A 17,936-nucleotide genomic window follows, 5' to 3' on the forward strand; every position below is an offset into this window, starting at 1 on the left:
TGTTCTGCTCCAATTACAAGGGTTGGGTTGAATGCTGGTCGTATTCTGCTGTTACAGAAACAGGACAACATTATGCACAAATAGAGAATCAATGCATAGCCAGTGTTTGAGCATGCAAAACTTTCTACAGATACTTGTGTAGTCTACCATCCTTCACACTGCTTACTGAGCACAAACCCTTGGTCACCCTAATAAAGGGGAAAGATTTGGATCAAGCACCACTACAATGTCAATGTCTTTTGATAAGAATGATGAAGTTCAACACAATAGCTGAATAGGTTCCAGAGGAAAGTCTGGTACTTGCAGATGCCTTATCATGTAGTCCCATGTGGCAGGAAGACTCCTACGACCTAGAGGAGGAAATACAAACTTATGTTGATACAGTACACACCTTCATGGAAACATCTGACAAGCTACTTCTTCAGATCAGAACAGCTATTCAGCGTGGTCCAGAACTTCAAGAAGTCTTACAGTACATCAGAAATCGGTGGCCTGAATATATCAACAACACTTCAGAACTATCTAAGCAATAGTTTTGTGAACATGGCCAACTTAGTGAATTAGACAGACTAATAACTAAATCGTAATGTTGTGCTGCAAACGATGAGGACAGAAATCCTAGATCTTATTCACCAAGGCTATCAGGGCTTAACCAAATGCTGTGAGCATGCCAAAAAGACGGTATGGTGGCCTAATATGGGAAATGACTTAAAGACCAAAGTCTCATCTTGTGATTATTGCAGAAAGAATAGATAGACCAACTCAGCAAAAAGAGTCTTTAATTACCACATCCTTGCCTATTAGACCTTGGAAGAAACTTGTAGCAGACCTGTGTGAACTTCAAGGCCAACACTACCCTTGAGGTTTCGAGATGGGTAATAGACCTACAAATCGTTTGTTTGTTTGTTTGTTTGATTTATATACCGCCCCTCCAAAAATGGCTCAGGGCAGTTTACTACAAATAAAAACAATTAAAATCAATTAACAGCTAAAATCAAAACTAAATCAATTAAATAATTAAAATCATTTAAACATTAAAAACATTAACATTAAAATCATTTTAAAACAGCATTAAAAATGTAAACCATGAATCTAATTAAAAGCCTGGATTAATAAATGCATCTTCCGTGCCTTTTAAAAAGTTGCCAGAGATGAGAAGGCTCTTATTTCAATAGGGAGCTCATTCCAAAGTCCAGGGGCAGCAACGGAGAAGGCCCATTCCCGAGTAGCCACCAAACAAGTTGGCGTCAACTGTAGCCAAACTTCTCTAGATGATCTCAACAGGTGGTGTGGCTCATTGCCAATTGTATAGATGTGTTGTTCAAAAACAAAATAAAATAATAAAATAAAATAATAATAATGATGATGATATTTGTTGTTATCAAGTAGAAAGGGGTGGAGATATTATTCTAATATGTCCAGCCAGTTGGTGGCACTAGCATTTGTTAATAGTGATCCTAATTAGAGGCAGAGTCCTTTCCTGTTTCCTGCCTGTATTTCTTGTTGAACTTGTCTCTTCTGTAACACAATAAAAGAAGTCTTACTTTCTAATGGCTGCCATCTTCTGAACTTCCATGACACCATTATCAGGCAATAAATGATTACAGGCCGAGGACAGAATATTGTGAAGTAGGGAGGGACAACTGACTATGTAGGGTTTATTTATTTACTTACTTATTTGAAGTCTTTATATCCCGCCCCTCCAGTACACTACTGCTCAGGGTGGCTCACAATATTATAAAAAGATATAGTGTACAATTTGACACAGGAGCGTCCTACCTGCTCCCCTGCACAGCACCTGATTCTCAGGGACCCACTCTTTTTCAATGTCACTGTTTACTGCACAAGCCAAGACCACAAAGGCCCCCAGTTTCTCCTCAGTATAAGCAATAACTGATGCTTTGGCAAGATCCTGCCTTTATTATAGGTGTGTGTCTGCTGTCCATTTTGTCAGCCAATCCTCACATTACTTCACTATGTGGTAGAATGAGGTGGAGGTATTCTGGATTGTACCAGGTAGGGGGATCGTATATTTGTTGGAAATTCTCTGTGGTGAGAGAATCCCTTTCTCGTTATAGCAGAGTGCACAGAGGCACAACACAGCGGAATTTAGTTAGGCATGCGTGTATGCTGAGAGTAGAGTAACTTGGAGCCAATTCATAGTTTCAAATCAATATATAAGGCATTTATTAAGGAACTCCATTCTAGATAGGAAAGTGAGGAGTTAGGATCTCTAATCTATCTATCTAGCTGGATGCAGATGGATTCTGCACACATGGTGCAGGGAGAGAGGCTTGCCATGTTGCAAGGTAGAAGGTCAGGTAGGGAAGAGAGAGAGGAAGGAAGTTAATCCCTGAGATTAGCAATCTACATATCCAAAGGGATAGTGTCAGAGCAGTGGAGAAGAGATGACCAGTGTCTTGACCCTCTAGCCCTCTGATTTACTAGTCTGTCTTCCACTGTCTGAGACAAGAGACAGCGCAAAGTCCTTTAACTTCCAACAATATTGGAATGCTCCTGTCCTATGTATTTAAAAATCCTTTCATGTTGAACCCACACCAGAGTGGGATTAATCCTGCCTTCTCTTTGCTGCATGTGTTCTTTTACTTACAAAGAGGGCTGACTGCTTGCCTGCCTGCCTTTTGTAGGGGGCATTCTAAAATGTGATTCCCCCTCATGCTGTCTGAAGTATCTCATTCTGCATAATCTGTAGAGTAGCTCTAAATCAAAGGACAAGGGTTCATCCTTCCTATCCTCCACATCTGAACATAAACCCCTGGTCTATCTGAGTAGCAGCTGAGGTGCATAATAGGTCTGCCAGAATATCTCTTGCTATCAACCTGGTATAGGAAGGGGTTGAAGAGATCTTTTGCCTGTGGCTGGACTGTGAGGAGGTGAGACAGTGGGATATTCTGGACATTCTAATGAAGGACTAGTTCAGATGATACTTTTCTGATCCACATGATTAAAACAGAGATGTACTGAAAGGATGACATCCTGATATCTTTCACAGACATCCTAATATCTTCCTGGTGCATTCATGGTGCATGGTTTGTCCTAATCACCACTCTACATGTGATCCAAATGCTAGTTGCATGTAGAGTGGCAGTTTGGACAAACTAGCCCCTTTCATGCAAAACAGGAGAATGTGCCGGAAGCACATAAGGATAAACACACTCTTGGCACACACACCCCTATTAATTACCTGGGCCAGAAAATTATTGTCCAAACTGGCCTGTGATTATTTTTAGCTGCTGAAATGTGGATGTTCTTAAAGAAAGGCTTGCTGTTATTTATAATTATTTTGCTTGGAAATTCTGTTAGTAAAATGAACTTTCTGCCTACCTTTGTGTCTCATGCTGAGCAGCCACACCAACCAGCTTCCTTATTCTTACAGCCAAGTGGATAAAAGCATAGACATTATGGGGTGCATTCTTTTTTCAACATGGAGGTTAATTGTTGTGTCAGGAAAATTATTCATTCATTCATTCATTCATTCAGTTTCTATACCACCCTTCCAAAAATGGCTCAGGGCGGTTTACACGGAGAAATAATAATAAGATGGATCCCTGTCCCCAAAGGGCTCACAATCTAAAAAGAAACAAGATAAACACCAGCAGCAGTCACTGGAGGTACTGTGCTGGGGGTGGATAGGGCCAGTTACTCTCCCCCTGCTAAATAAAGAGAATCACCATGTTAAAAAGTGCCTCTTTGCCAAGTTAGCAGGGGTTATTAGTGGCCTGGTCCCTTGCTGCTCAGAACAGGGCTTCTCAGTCTTTTGCTTCAATAGGTACAGATGCCTATTGTGACCCACTGAATCACTTTATTGAGTACTTGCCAAATTCTTATAAGGGTTTGCATCTCAGAGCTTTGAGGTACTCCCTTGCTTGTTGTTTTGAACTATGGGTTGGAGTTGGTTCATACATGCATGACCATATTGACTTCAGCATCAAGTAGTGGTGATTTGTATCAGTTGCTCGGGGATGGGGATGGGGGTAGGCTCTTTCAAACCCAGCCCAGAGCCTGGCAAGGAAATGGCAAAGCATGACAAGTTTAAGGCTGCAGTGACTCTGGGAGAAGCCGACACAGGTGGAGAGGCCGAAGACCACAAGTGGCAGTAGGATGAAGAGGCGGGTGGAAGGGCGGCTGCCATGATTGAGAGCAGTGGCAGCAGCAGCAGCAGCACCAATAGTGTCAAAATGGAAAGTGATAATTTGCATCCGTGAATGAGCCATCATAGATTTGGCACCATAAAGGGAACATTCATAGCACTCTATGCCACTACAGACTTTTCAGGGGACACAGTTCACAGTCAGCTGGCTGTGCTGAATAACCAAGAGCTAGTCTTGTGATAATGAGCATGAATTGTCCCCTTTGCTAAGCTGGTTCCATTTGGATGGGTAACTACATTTGCATTTGTTTGGGTTTGCATTTGGATGGATGACTACAGGGAATGGGGCCATGAGCGTCTGCATGTGTGTCTGCACTGAAGGTCCCAGGTTCAATCCCTGGCATCTCCAGATCGGAGAAACTCCTGCCTTCATCCTTGGAAAGCCGCTGCCAGTCAGGGTAGACAAAGCTAGAGGGAGATTGGTCTGACTCAGCATAAGGCAGCTCTGACCTGGTATAAGGCAGTCTCCTATGTTCCTATGAGATATCAAGTGATTTACATGCCTGTAAATCATTTGAACCTGGAGTTCCATTAATACAGTATTTGTGGAAGCTACACTGCTGGGTTAATAGCAGTTTGGGGATGCAATGTTCATCAGGACTGCAGCGCAAGGGTAAAGGATTAAACACCCCTCCTCACATGCCTGGTCCTGGTCCTGGTCCTGAACATCCTTGCTGGGTGCTGTTGAATGTACAAAAATAAACATGTTGGACCACTGATGCATTTCATGTCATGTGTAGTTTGGTCCTGACTCACCAACTTCAATAAGACTTAGAACTTGATCTACACATTATGGAGAGTTAGGTGGTAGAATTCTGGATTACACCACTTCATATTGCAGAATGGTGCAGTGGGGGCAGCAGCTTTGCTAATGCTCCCCCGAGTCCCCCACATAAAAGCTCCCTATATGGAGTAAATGTTACCTTAAGTGGCACAGCGGGGAAATGCTTGACGAATAAGCAGAAGGTTGCCAGTTCGAATCCCCACTGGTACTAGATCGGGCAGCAGCAATATAGGAAGATGCTGAAAGGCATCATCTCAGACTGTGTGGGAGGAGGCAATGGTAAACCCCTCCTGTATTCTACCAAAGAAAACCATGGGACTCTGTGGGTACCAGGAGCTGAAATCGACTTGACGGCACACTTTACTTATATGGACTAAACTAACATATCAGAAATTGACCACTGTGGGGAATCTGTTGTTTAGTTGGGGTTAGGGTTTTATTTACTGTACAGGCAAACTGTTGTAAAGTGGAAGCCCAACATAGTAACTGTTGCTAGGGGCACTACTAGGGGGTGTGGCTTCAGCTGAGCTGGTGAGATTACTATTAGGGGAGAGAAAGGAAAAAGTGACAATTGGGAGTTATTAGTCAGAGGTTTACTGTTGCTTAAGAATGAACAGGGAGAGCTGGAGGACTGAAGGAAGAAAAATCTTTTTAAAATATTTAAAAAGGTTGAGTTCATCAAAAGGGAAGGCCAGAGAAATGCTGAAGGGGGGGATGAAAATTCCCAGGGCAAAGTTGCTGAGAGCTTTCTGAGGTGAGAACCTGATTCCAAGGGATAAATGGTCAGTACAGGAAGACCAGTTTCCTGTTATCAGGAAAAAGATAAGGACTGTGCATTTAAAAAGGGGGGAAATTGGCAGTTGGAACTTGACAGGGGGAATGTCTGGGTCCTCTCAGTTAGGCCACAGCTTTATCAACTTATCTGGAGCACAGCTGGGATACTCTGTAAAGGTGTCAATAATATTCTGCAACTAAAGAAGGAAAAGAAACAATCATTTTCCTTGCTGTGTGTGTGCGCACACGCGCGCACACATACACACACACTTATATTTTAAGAAGAGTGTTATCTTTTATGGTTATGTACCATGCTCAAAAACCAGCTACTAGGAAGCAAAGGAAAGATGATTTTTATCACAGTCACACCAGAGCATTTCAGCCTTTTCTTGTAAGTTCCACTGCCACTAGGGGCAGCTGCTGTGTGTGTGTGTGTGGGCAGTTCCCCACACAATTGTTCCTGCAGCAAGGAGAGACTTCTCCAGTTAGTGCTGCCTCCTGGCCATTCCTCCTTTACCAAACTGTGCCTCCTTTGAAGGGTCCAGGCTGCTGCATAGCCACACCTGACCACTGACCAGTGGGAAGAGAACAGTCCAGTAGCAGCAGCAGTGCTTCAGACACATGTGAAATAGCACCAATAATACTTATATTACGGACCGAAAAGCACGGGGTCTATTCTAAACTTGCTCTTCAATGGGATAGTTAATGGCATGTAAGGAGGGTAGGTTTTTTAAAAAACTTTTTAAATCTGCAAAAACATGAACTTTCCTCTCTCTCTCACACACACACCCTGCCGCCTGAGGTAGTATAGTCAATGCTACTGTCTCTGTCTCCCACCTCATTCTGTGTAGTCTGGCTCCTAAGTAAGACAGACTACAACACAGAGTGTTGGTCTGGGGAAGCCCTATTCTGACATCAGCATAGCTCCGATACAGCACTTCTGTCTTCTAGGCCTATGCTTCATAGTGTTATCCAGCATCTCCTTATTTTATGAATGGTTAGGGTGAAATTCAGCAGCTGATTATATAATTGTTTATTATCAACTGTGTTCATTGTCATTGCAATATGACCACTGTTTTCGCAGGGCTACGAACTGTTGAAACGTTGCTAACTTGCTCATACACAAGTACAAGTATACATACTCGGACCTTATCAGAATATGTTAAGGCACAGAAGTGAACTTCTGTGAGGAGATTCTCCTTCAGATATCTGGATAATTATTGAATACAAGTGCTAGACATTTCATCATTGTCCTATGGAGTTAAGAATGGATTAAAGTGTCCCTGAGCAAGTACAGAGTACATTTCTCTCATTGCTATTTTATCTTCTCATCTAAAAGGGAAGGCCTCCCATATTAAAGGGAAGAAATAAGAATAAATAAGAACCATCTTATTTATTTATTCCCCCCCCCCCCACGTAAACCTTTATAAAGCTTTTATGCAAAGCTTTGGAAACTTTTTTTGAAAAGCGGTATATCAATAGTAATAGTAGTAGTAGTAGAGTTTCCAGAGAAAGTTGAGGCCAAACCCTATCTAGAAATTATGCAGTGAGTCAGTATGTAATCAATCATGATTGATTGAAATTCGTTTTAAGCAAAAGAGGTGAATTCCCCACTCTTCAGTTTACAAAGGATCACGTTCACAGCTGACTTTAATTTTTCACAGTTCTAACTTTTAGGGAATGTTTTAAGCTTCTGAAATTGTTTCTGACGTTTCTGTTTCTTTCTCCAGCTTTTGAGAGCTACCCTTCAAAATCATGATGACTAGAGCAGAAAAATAATCTTTCTGAACTAAAGTGTCTTCTTTGTCTCTCTCCCCATACATAACCTGATTAGTCACATCATAACACTCATCCAGCATGAGGAATCAGTAAACCAAAACAAACAAAAACCCTTCTTGTTTTCTTCTGCTTGTTCGTCATTTTGCAGCCACCTTTTTATTAAACAGTCCACTAGGCATTTCTATGGCAATCTCATACATCTTGCTTGTCTGTCTGTGCCAGTGCCAGCCACCATGGAAGCAGACTGAGTTGTTGAACTTGTAAGCAAGCACACAACATCCAGATCATTCCACACCTTTCAATTTCTATGCAATATTTCAACCACAAAGCGGTGCTATTGCAAAAGCTAACAATTACTAGGACAATCCTAATTCTTTCTTCAGTTCTAATTTACAAAAGATACAGAAATAAAACCAAATAAGAATTTGGTTCTAGCCAGTCATTAGTGTTCCTCCTGCACATCCCATATATCTCGTGTCATGTTGTTAGATTGCCATATTGTGAGATTATTTCAACAACTGAATGATCAAATTAATTCAAACACAAATACTTTGCTGCCTATTTCCCCCCCACTCAGATTCTTATTATTTGAGCCTAAGTTATTTGAAAGTTATCCAGATGTGCTATGTAAACTTCCAGTTAGTTCCATATCCACATGGTAATTGCATTCCTGTTTATATAAAAAAACTGTGCTGGATGTCATCTCTCTCTCTCATATTTATTGACCAATTTTAGGCAACACTGAGCTGTCTTGTAACATTACAAAAATCAAAATAATAAGCATTGATACAAATGTACACCATAAAACAGCAAAGACAGGCAGAATTATGTTTTTAAAAGCCAAGCCTTGTCATGTTGCATTCTTATCAGGCCACAGAATCAAATTTCATGGGCAGTAGAGGGATGAACAGGCTCATGTCTTTCCCAGACCCATTCCCCACTTGCACTTACTACCCCAAATCCCCTTTCCCCACAACTCTGAGCTGCCTTCATATTGCAGGGGGAGAAACACTGCTGAGCAGACACTGCTCCCCACATCATGTGCCTAGGTCAGCAATGACTGGGCTACTGTTCATTTTGCCATCACTGCATGCAGGGTAAAGGTAAAGTGTGCCATGGAGTCGGTGTCAACTCCTGGCGATCACAGAGCCCTGTGGTTGTCTTTGGTAGAATACAGGAGGGGTTTACCATTGCTTCCAAACACGCAGAATGAGATGATGCCTTTCAGCATCTTCCTATATCGCTGCTGCCTGACATAGGTGTTTCCACCAGCGGGGATTAAAACTGGCAACCTCTGGCTTGCTAGTCAAGTCATTTCCCCGCTGCGTCAGACTAAATTTGTACGTTTCAGGATTCATGCTGCAGCCACTGAGAACCAAGCTTGTTCCTTTCAGCACAGACTTATCCTGGGTTCTGTTTCTTGTCCACACTAAAGTATGACCAAATGCTGTGAACTGAGCTACCCAGCTTGCTAGGTAGATATTTTCAGAAGTGAACGTTACCATTTTATTAAAATGGTAGTCTTTGTTCAAGGTGTTTCTTTAGCATATCAAGAAATAGTACTTCAAAATATTGTCTTTGAAGTGTGGGAAAGCTATATCATACTTGTAAAGAGAAGAGTTTAGGAAGGATTATTAATGGAGCAACTAAAATTTGTTCTTTGAAAGTTAAGGAAATTAGAAGGAAACTGGAAGCAATCCGGTTGTCTCTCTTTTGCAGAGTTGTGAAAATAGTCCGTGTCTTTTTTCCATGCATGCATATTTGGCAAGTTTAGGTGTTGCATCTCATATTACGAGGCGTGTTGATTGCAGGCGGCCACAGGCACAAGTGGAGAATGGCAGAGACCTCTCCTGTTATGAACAATGAAAGTTGCCGGTTGGTTTACCTCTTAGCAGAGGTAGTCAGACCCACAGCAAGCTAATTGGCTTGGGAGCTTTGCTTATTCCCTTTCCTTACTGTGGATTGCATGCACAATTTCCCAGGTTGTGAGCGCATGTCAAATGGTTAACCCTTTGGCTGCTATTGGAGGAGAATCCCTGTTTCTCAAGATAAGATTTGCTGTTAAGTCTAGTGATTTCATTGCCTTTACTCCAGGAGATTAAATGCAGGGGCGTGTTGGGAGCATTGCTTAAATATTTGCTCCAAGCTAACTTTTTTTAAAAAAATTGCATTCTGGATAGAAGTTGCAAAACGCTGAAGGGATGAATTTCTTTATGGTTCGGAGGACAAGCAAAAAGCTATAGAAGAATATCTTGATTTAAGAGACATCAGTGAAGGAATATTTCCTGATCATTCAGATGTGAAAGCCAACCCAGGCAGTGAAAATGATGATGATGATGATGAGGCAGGTACAATGTATATAACATAGAGGGCAAATTCTAATCCATTAACAAGGAAAAAAATGACTGATTTGATATGCTATATGTGGGCTTGATTATATATACTATATATTTCTGTAATGTGTCTTTGAAATGTGAAGTGTGTGTGTGTGTTGTAGTAGGGGTCAGAAATGTGGTGAATGTTGAAATTTACTGGTTATTTGTAAGATTTTAAGGCTGCAGTCCTAAGCACAATTACTAGGAAAAGATCCCATTGAATTAAGTGATCCTAACTTCTAAGTAGCCATGCATAGGGCTGTGTACAAAATCCAGAGGAAAATGTCAGTAAATTCTGATATTTACCAGTAAGGCTAGCAATCCTATACCCAGTTTCTTAGGAGTCCAACTGAAAACAATGAGACATTTCTGAGCAAAAATAGGATCCTGATAAACACCTTAACAACATCCATATGTGATCCTCCTTTTAATCATTCACTCCTAAAGGGCAATCACCATACTATAGCTTATAAAAGTAAAAAACAAGAGTTCTTTCTAAATAATTATTTCTAAAATTTCTCACCAGGCCTCCTAAACTCTTAAGAATCACCAGTAAACATCAACACCCACTACTTTCTGACAGTCACACATCAGGGACAAAAACTCGAACCCAACCCTTTGCATGCTCTGCTGGTTTTGAGTTGTAGGGAGGGTTCTGTTTTGTCTTTTGCATAGGAAAGCAATTTTTAAAAATGTGATCCTTCACCTAAAGTAGTGCAGTCCATTCTAGCACCTCTTTCTTCTTGATGAGAAGACCAGATATGAGAGAGAGAGAGAGAGAGAGAGAGAGAGAGATCAATTTCCAGGTGAATCGATTACTGTGTAGACACTTGTGCTGGGTAGACAATTATGTGGCCCAGTCACCAGATAATATAAACTGGGGTTCTACTATCTCTTACATGGATTCATTGGGTAGCGCTTTCTCTCTCTCCTTTAGTCTTAGTTTCCCCTTCTGAAAAAATGAAATAATGCTACCTCACAGGATTGTTGTGATTAATAATAAAATTATTTTAAGCACCTCACTTAGGAAAAATGCAACAACATTATTAAATAATAGGAAAGGTCAAGCAGAAAAAATGTGCTGGGAGAGAGCAGTCTTTGGCTTATGTTTATTCTGCTATGTGCCTAGGGTAAATATTAGCCAAAGACTGGTCTCTGCCCTCAAAGAGCTCACAATCTAAACTGTAAAAATAAAACCTTTTGAAAGAAAAATGGGAAGTATTTTGAGACACGCCATCCTGTAGGGATGTATATTGAAAACATTTCATTGTATTACCTTCTATCAACCTTTGGGTGGAAAGATTGCTCTGAACAAATTGTCCTCTGTGACCTCAAGATTTTGGTTCTAACTTGCTCATCTTCGCATTCAGTTTGAATCTGTCAGGGGAAAACACACAGACATAAGATGATTTAAGCATGTAAATTTAGATGGGAGAATTAAAGAGGCATGCAGCTAAAATTATCATCTTATTTCTCTATGACCCAGTAAGAGAAATGGAAAGGAAACCATTTGGAAGCTTGTTCTTGATGTTGAGGAATTCACCACAGGTTTGGCACACACAGACTCCCACTTCCCTGCTTAATGAGTTCACCTACAAATAAAATACTACGGGAGATTTGCTCATTCCTATAAATACTATTGCTGAGATACACATCCTTGGCACTTATTTGATTAATAAAAATAATTATAAAAGAGAAAAAACCCAATAATCCAACAGTGCATTTATTTTTTATTTTTTAAGAACTAAGAAAAAATAACCCTAGTTTCCTTTGCCTTTCCAATTTGTTTTGAGTGCCTTAAATGGTATGTACAGAAATTAACAATTTGACTTTTTGTATGCATATGTAGGCACAAGCAAGAAGATGTATGGATAGATGTATAGATGGATATTTAAAGTTTTGCTTCTGTTTTGAGGGGAGGGCTAAAAGTTAGAAGGCAATGACATTTCAGGGCTGAAATGCTACATATTTCTAGGGAGTAAACCTGCAATCCTCTTCATACTTGCTTGAGTAGAGGTATTTACTTCCGAGTAAACACGGTTGGGATGGGTTTTTAATTCCTTTGAAAACAGTGGGACTTTAGTAACTACGCTTTCCACACATGCTTTAGAATGGAATTTCACCCACATTTTGAGGATGCCAAATTTATTCTCAATCATTTTTTAAAAAAAGTTGAGGACTGCAGTGACTAGGATATATTTTTAAAAGCGCGCAAACATGTTTGTTTTTTAAATCCCAAACTCCAGAGTTTATTATATTTTTCTAATAAAAGTTTACGGTAGCCAAGCCTGGCGCAGGAAGAGCGCGTGGTGATCAAGGGGTTAATGCGCAGAGCCATCTGGCTGAGCTGGTTTGTTATAATCGAGCAGATTCATGTTCGCGGGACGCAGAGTTTTAAGGCTCCTCTCCCATAACAGAGTCGAGGAACTTCTGCACAAGCCATCTGTGGATTTTTTTTTTTTTGGTTGTTTTTTTTGTTTTTGCTTGAATGACCAGATTATTTCCATCTACCTCTTTCTCTTCATGTCGACTTCTCTGCAAAAGTTCACACGGATGCCATGGTCACTTCTACCACGGTAAGGGGGGAACAAAAACGAAAAAGAGAAGGGTTTGGGGTTATTTTTTGGTCTTGGGATTTTGTAGCAAGGAAATTCTAGGAGATTTCCTGCAGGGTTCTTCTAAGTATGTTTATGCTCGGAAAGAACAGTCCCATTCATTTAAACGGGACGTATTCCCTAAACTGTATGTAAAGGATCGCAGTTTTGAAGACGGAAGGAGGGGAGCATCAGATTCACCCCCCTTGCCCGTGTTGTCTATAGACTTGCAGCCCGATCGTAGGCATCTTTACTCGGAAGTACATCTCAACATATTCAGTGAACCTTACTCACAGGTAAGCGTGCATACGGATTATAGCCTTTCAACTCGAAGTCCCAGTGAGTTAAATGGAACTGACTTCCAAGTGAGAATGTCTAATATTATAGCCCCAGTGACATAGATTTCTAGCTCTCTAGAGGTTTTTGCGTGGCGCAGCTCAACTCTTGCGAGAGCAATTGTGACAGGAGAAAAATGAAGTGTGAAAAAGGAACTTGTTTTAGGAGGCAAACTCTAATAGGTCCTCTGGTTTGTTTGTTTTTCGTTATAGGAAGGGATCTGGCAAGTTCAGCCCGTAACAAAAAGCAAATGCAGAGGGAGAGAAGAGACACAACCCAGCCCCCGAAACCTTAACACATTACGGCTGCCCACCCCCAGCCCCTTAGGGCATGTAGAAAGTCGAGGCAAGCTGAGTTAGAATTCCCCTGTTTCTGTAGACCACCTCCTTTATTCCTGTTTCTGTAACTCACCTCTTTGCACTCCCCCCCCCCGCCCCGCCGCCCACCTTGAGTAGTCAGGCTTGGTGGGGGAAAGTAAATTCAGGATTTTGATCCCCTCCTCCTCCTACCCCCTCTTCTCTAACTTACCCCTCCTTCTTTCAAAAAAGAAAAGTCGTCCCCTAATTGCATAAGTTCTCTGGAATGACCTGCAGATCAAAGAAATTATTTGCACGTCTCTAGCTAGGTGGAAAGAGACCTTAGAAGGTGTGCGAAGATAGTTTGCAAAAGGGGAGGGAAATAATTCTCTTCCACATTACGAGGAAAGCTGTTTGCAAAGGCATGGAAGGGTCTTCCCCATTATGAGTAAATCAGCCCTTGGAAAGTCTTCTACTATGAATGGTAAGACAAGCAATCAACGCACTCGGAGGGCAACTTTCCCTCTGTTTTCCTCGGGTAAACAGCTGAATCGCAGTTCAGAGCTTCTTTTGGAGATACCCAATTGGGGGGCAGGGAGGGTGGGGGTGGAGAGGGAGAGAGAGAGAAAAGAATCCTGGGATGGTTTGGATATTTTCCCGATCCAGTCCTTAATCCTCCGTTAAAATAAAACCGGGAAAGGGTTAGAGTTTGTCTTGATCTCTAAATAGCTTGTCGATGGGAGAGAAGTGGCGGGGCGGTATTTTGGTTTGAATGAAGCTGCTCGGTCCCGGACCGCGTTCTTTGGTGACTTTGTGGCGTAGTTATTTAGAGCCGCGTGGAGGATTAAAAGGGTGGGGAGGAGAGTCAGTGCATGTAAACCGAGGATTCTGCAATGCACAAGCGAGTTCACTCCCTCAATACAAGGAACAACCTTGCAAGAACATCGGACCAATGGAGGTTTAAGTAGACTGATGCATCTATGGACCGGGCCCCTTCTGTCCCCACCTCTAGCATCATCCCATGGTTGGAAAGCCATCAGTGCAAAAAAATGGAGGGAAATCTTTGCCATAATAACCAGTAGTGTAGTGCAAATTCAGAAGGGCAGGCGCTTTCCATGACAGTCCCCACAGTCACGCCCATTCCATGGCCACACCCCAAATGCCCACACCCTCAATACACAATAGCACTATATCTGCATTCTTATCTGCATTTTTATTCAGTTTTATTGTTTTGTGCACAAACATGCAGGCTGTTTTAAAAAAAAAACCCTTCTAAAAATAAACCTGCCCCAAATTGCTCCCTTTCTTCAAAGATTAGGGGACGACATGATAGAGGTCTATAAAATTATGCAGCGTGTGGAGAAAGTGAATAGAAAGGAATTTTTCTCCTTTTCTCACAACACTAGAACCAGGGGTCATCCCATGAAACTGAGTGCTAGGAAATTTAGGTCTGACAAATTTAGGTCTTACACAGAGCATAACTAATCTATGGAACTCTCTGCTATAGGATATGGTGATAGTCACCAGCTTGGATGGCTTTAAAAGGCATTTAGTCAAATGTTGCTAAGAGTCAACACTGACTTGAAGGCATTTAATCAAATCAATCAGTCAAATTCTTGGAGGACATGTCTATCCATGGTTGCTAGTCTGATGGCTACAGGCTACCTCCAGGCTCAGAGGCAATATGCCTCTTAATTGGAGTTGCAGGGGAGCAACAGCAGGAGTGAAAGACTGTCTTTATTCCCTGCTTGTGGGCTTACCAGAGGCATCTGGTGAGCCAATAAGGGAAACAGAATGGTGGACTAGATCCAGCAGTGCTGTTCTCATGTTACATTAGTACTCTTCTTTTTTTGCACCCCATGATAATTCCAGAATGGCTGGGCAGAAAGCTCTCAAAATTCATATGATGGAAACACATTTGGTAGCATTGTGTGTGTTTAAGTCGGGGCATAACTATAATAGGGCAAGGGGAGACAGTTGTCTGGGGGCCCACTGCCTTGGGGCGGCCCATAGGCAAGTCACATGACTGACTGTCCCAGCTGCGCACCCACCCGGGCTTCTTTCAGTTGGATTCATCCTCCGAAATTGATGGGAGTGTTAAGACCTGGAGCTACCAGAACAGCATGTCTTTCTCTGGTACCATTAAATGACTTGCATCATCCAAAATTTACAAAACCTTTTAAAAAATTATTTAGGATGATCATCTATTGTGACACATAGGTTATATATATATAAAATTTTTACTATGCTTTTACTATTCAGCCTCATTTAAGATTTCTTTACTTCATGAGCTGAGCTTCAGTGAGCGAGGGGGGGCATTTTAAAATCTTGTCTCTGGGCCCCCTCCAACCTTGCTACTCCCCAGTAAGTTGGAGAATTGGTCCACCCATTAATTTTTGTTACTAATGGCAGAAAATGCAGTTAACACCAGATGATCCACTCTTTGTGTGCAATTTAAAATCTTTCAGTGAAGTCACTCCAGAGTTGCAAGTTATAATATTGCAAGTTATATAGTAAGTAAGCAGGACTTGCTTTGGGGTTTGAGAGAGTTTGAGGAACATTTAGCGAAAAGCATCAAGGGGAATAACAAAAACTTCTTTAAATACATCAGATGCAAACCTGTCAGGGAGGCAGTCGGAACATTAGACAATAAGGGGCTGAAAGGGATTATTAAGGAGGATATGGAGGTTGCAGAGAAGCTAAATGAGTTCTTTGTGTCCATCTTCACGGCAGAGGATACTGAGCATATACCTGTTCCTGAACCAGGCTTTTTGGGGATGGAGGCTAAAGAACTGAGTCAGATAGAAGTGACAAGAGATGATGTTCTAAACTGTCTGGAAAAATTGAAAACTAGCAAATCGCCAGGGCCGGATGGCATCCATCCAAGAGTCCTCAAAGAAATACCTGTAATCATGCTCTGTACCAGAGGACTGGAAAGTAGTAAACGTAAAACCAATTTTCAGAAAGGGATCCGGGGCGATCCAGGAAATTACAGGCCGGTTAGCTTAATGTCCATTTCATGCAAATTGATGGAAAGCATTCTCAAAGATAAAATTGTAAAGCACATAGAACAACAGGTCCTGCTGGGAAAGAACCAGCATGGCTTCTGCAAAGGTAAATCTTGCCTCCCAAATCTTTTGGAGTTCTTTGAGAGTGTCAACAAGTGTGTGGATCAAGGTGATCCAGTTGACATAGTATACTTGGACTTCCAAAAAGCTTTCGACAAAATTCCTCATCAAGGACTCCTGAGAAAACTTAGCAGTCATGGGATAAGGGGACAAGTACATGTGTGGATTGTAACTGGTTGAAGGACAGGAAACAAAGGATAGGTATAAATGGAGAGTTTTCACAATGGAGGGAGGTAAGAAGTGGGGTTCTCCAGGGATATGTCCTGGGACCAGTGCTTTTTAATTTATTCATAAATGATCTAGAAGTAGGGGTAAGCAGTGAGGTGGTAGTGAAACTCTTTTGGGTAGTGAAATCCAAAAAGGATTGTGAGGAGCTCCAAAAGGATCTCTCCAAATTGAATGAGTAGGCAGCAAAATGGCAAATGTGGTTCAGTGTTGGCAAGTGTAAGGTGATGCACATTGGGATGAAAAACCTCAACTTCAAGTATACGTTGATGGGATCTGAGCTGTCGGTGACTGACCAGGAGAGGGATCTTGGGGTCGTGGTGGACAGCTTGTTGAAAGTGTCGACTCAATGTGCAGCAGCTGCGAAAAAGGCCAATTCCATGCTAGGGATCATTAGGAAGGGAATAGAAAATAAATCTGCCAATATTATAATGCCCTTATACAAAACTATGGTGCGGCCACACCCTGGAGTACTGCGTACAATTCTGGTCACCACGTCTAAAAAAAGGACATTGTAGAACTTGAAAAGGTGCAGAAGAGGGCAACAAAGATGATCAGGGGCCTAGAACACCTTTCTTATGAGGCAAGGCTACAACACCTGGGGCTATTTAGTTTAGAAAAAAGATGACTGCGGGGAGACATGATAGAGTTCTATAAAATCCTGCATGGTGTGGATATAGTGGATAGAGAGAAATTCTTCTCTCTCTCACATAACTCTAGAACCAGGGGTCATCCCATGAAATTTATTGCCAAGAAATTTAGGACCAACAAACGGAGGTACTTTTTCACACAACGCATAATTCACTTGTGGTATTCTCTGCCACAAGATGTGGTGATAGCCAACAACCTGGATAGAGGGGTTTGGATAACTTCATGGAGGAGAGGTCTATCAATGGCTACTAGTCATTTAGGCCCCCTATAGGTTGGCTATAGGCCACCTCCAGCCTCAAAGGCAGGATGCTGAGTACCAGTTGCAGGGGAGTGACAGCAGGAGGGAGGGCATGCCCTCAACTCCTGCCTGTGGGCTCCCCAGCGGCATCTGGTGGGCCCCTATGTGAAACAGGATGCTGGACTAGATGGGCCTTGGGCCTGATCCAGCAGGGCTGTTCTTATGGGGTCTTTCCTGCCTATCCAGCTCATGCATGCCATAACTGCACGCCCGCCCCCACACTTTCCACATTAATTTGCCCTACCTCAGAGATACATAAGCAATGTGCCCCCCCCCCCAATTAATTTGCCCGCTTCAGTCATAGGAACATAGCAATCTGTCTTATGCTGAGTCAGGCCCTTGGTTAATCTAGCTCAGTATTGTCTACTACACTGACTGGCAGTGAGTTCTTCAAAGTTATAAGCAAGAGTCTATCAGGGAGAGAATCTGGGACTTGCCGCATGCAAGCATGTAGATGCTCTTCCACTGAGCTATGGCCCCATCCCCTAAGCGGAATATTTTACAGTGCTCATGTGTAATCTCCCA

General features: G+C 42.0%; 1 protein-coding gene across 11 annotated transcripts in view; it reads left to right on the plus strand.

The window, feature by feature from the left end:
* The first annotated feature begins 9,702 nt into the window (after window positions 1-9,702).
* NTF3 (neurotrophin 3) overlaps window positions 9,703-17,936 on the plus strand; it is a 115,819-nt gene continuing 107,585 nt past the window's right edge. For 3 of the 11 annotated variants that reach the window (XM_053256064.1, XM_053256070.1, XM_053256063.1), the window contains exons 1-2: window positions 12,242-12,459; window positions 12,703-12,773. Coding sequence is in view for 2 of the 11 variants with exons in the window: in XM_053256058.1 (XP_053112033.1) it covers window positions 12,257-12,459 (203 nt within the window). In the remaining 9 variants the exon portion in view is untranslated. Of the gene's footprint in view, window positions 9,857-12,226; window positions 12,460-12,702; window positions 12,774-13,243; window positions 13,594-17,936 lie in introns of those variants that run through there. The other 8 variants (XM_053256066.1, XM_053256058.1, XM_053256060.1 and 5 more) reach the window with 5 other exon arrangements.

The sequence above is a fragment of the Hemicordylus capensis genome, chromosome 5 (genome assembly GCF_027244095.1).
Source record: "Hemicordylus capensis ecotype Gifberg chromosome 5, rHemCap1.1.pri, whole genome shotgun sequence".
In the NCBI taxonomy this organism is placed as follows: Eukaryota; Metazoa; Chordata; class Lepidosauria; order Squamata; family Cordylidae; genus Hemicordylus; species Hemicordylus capensis.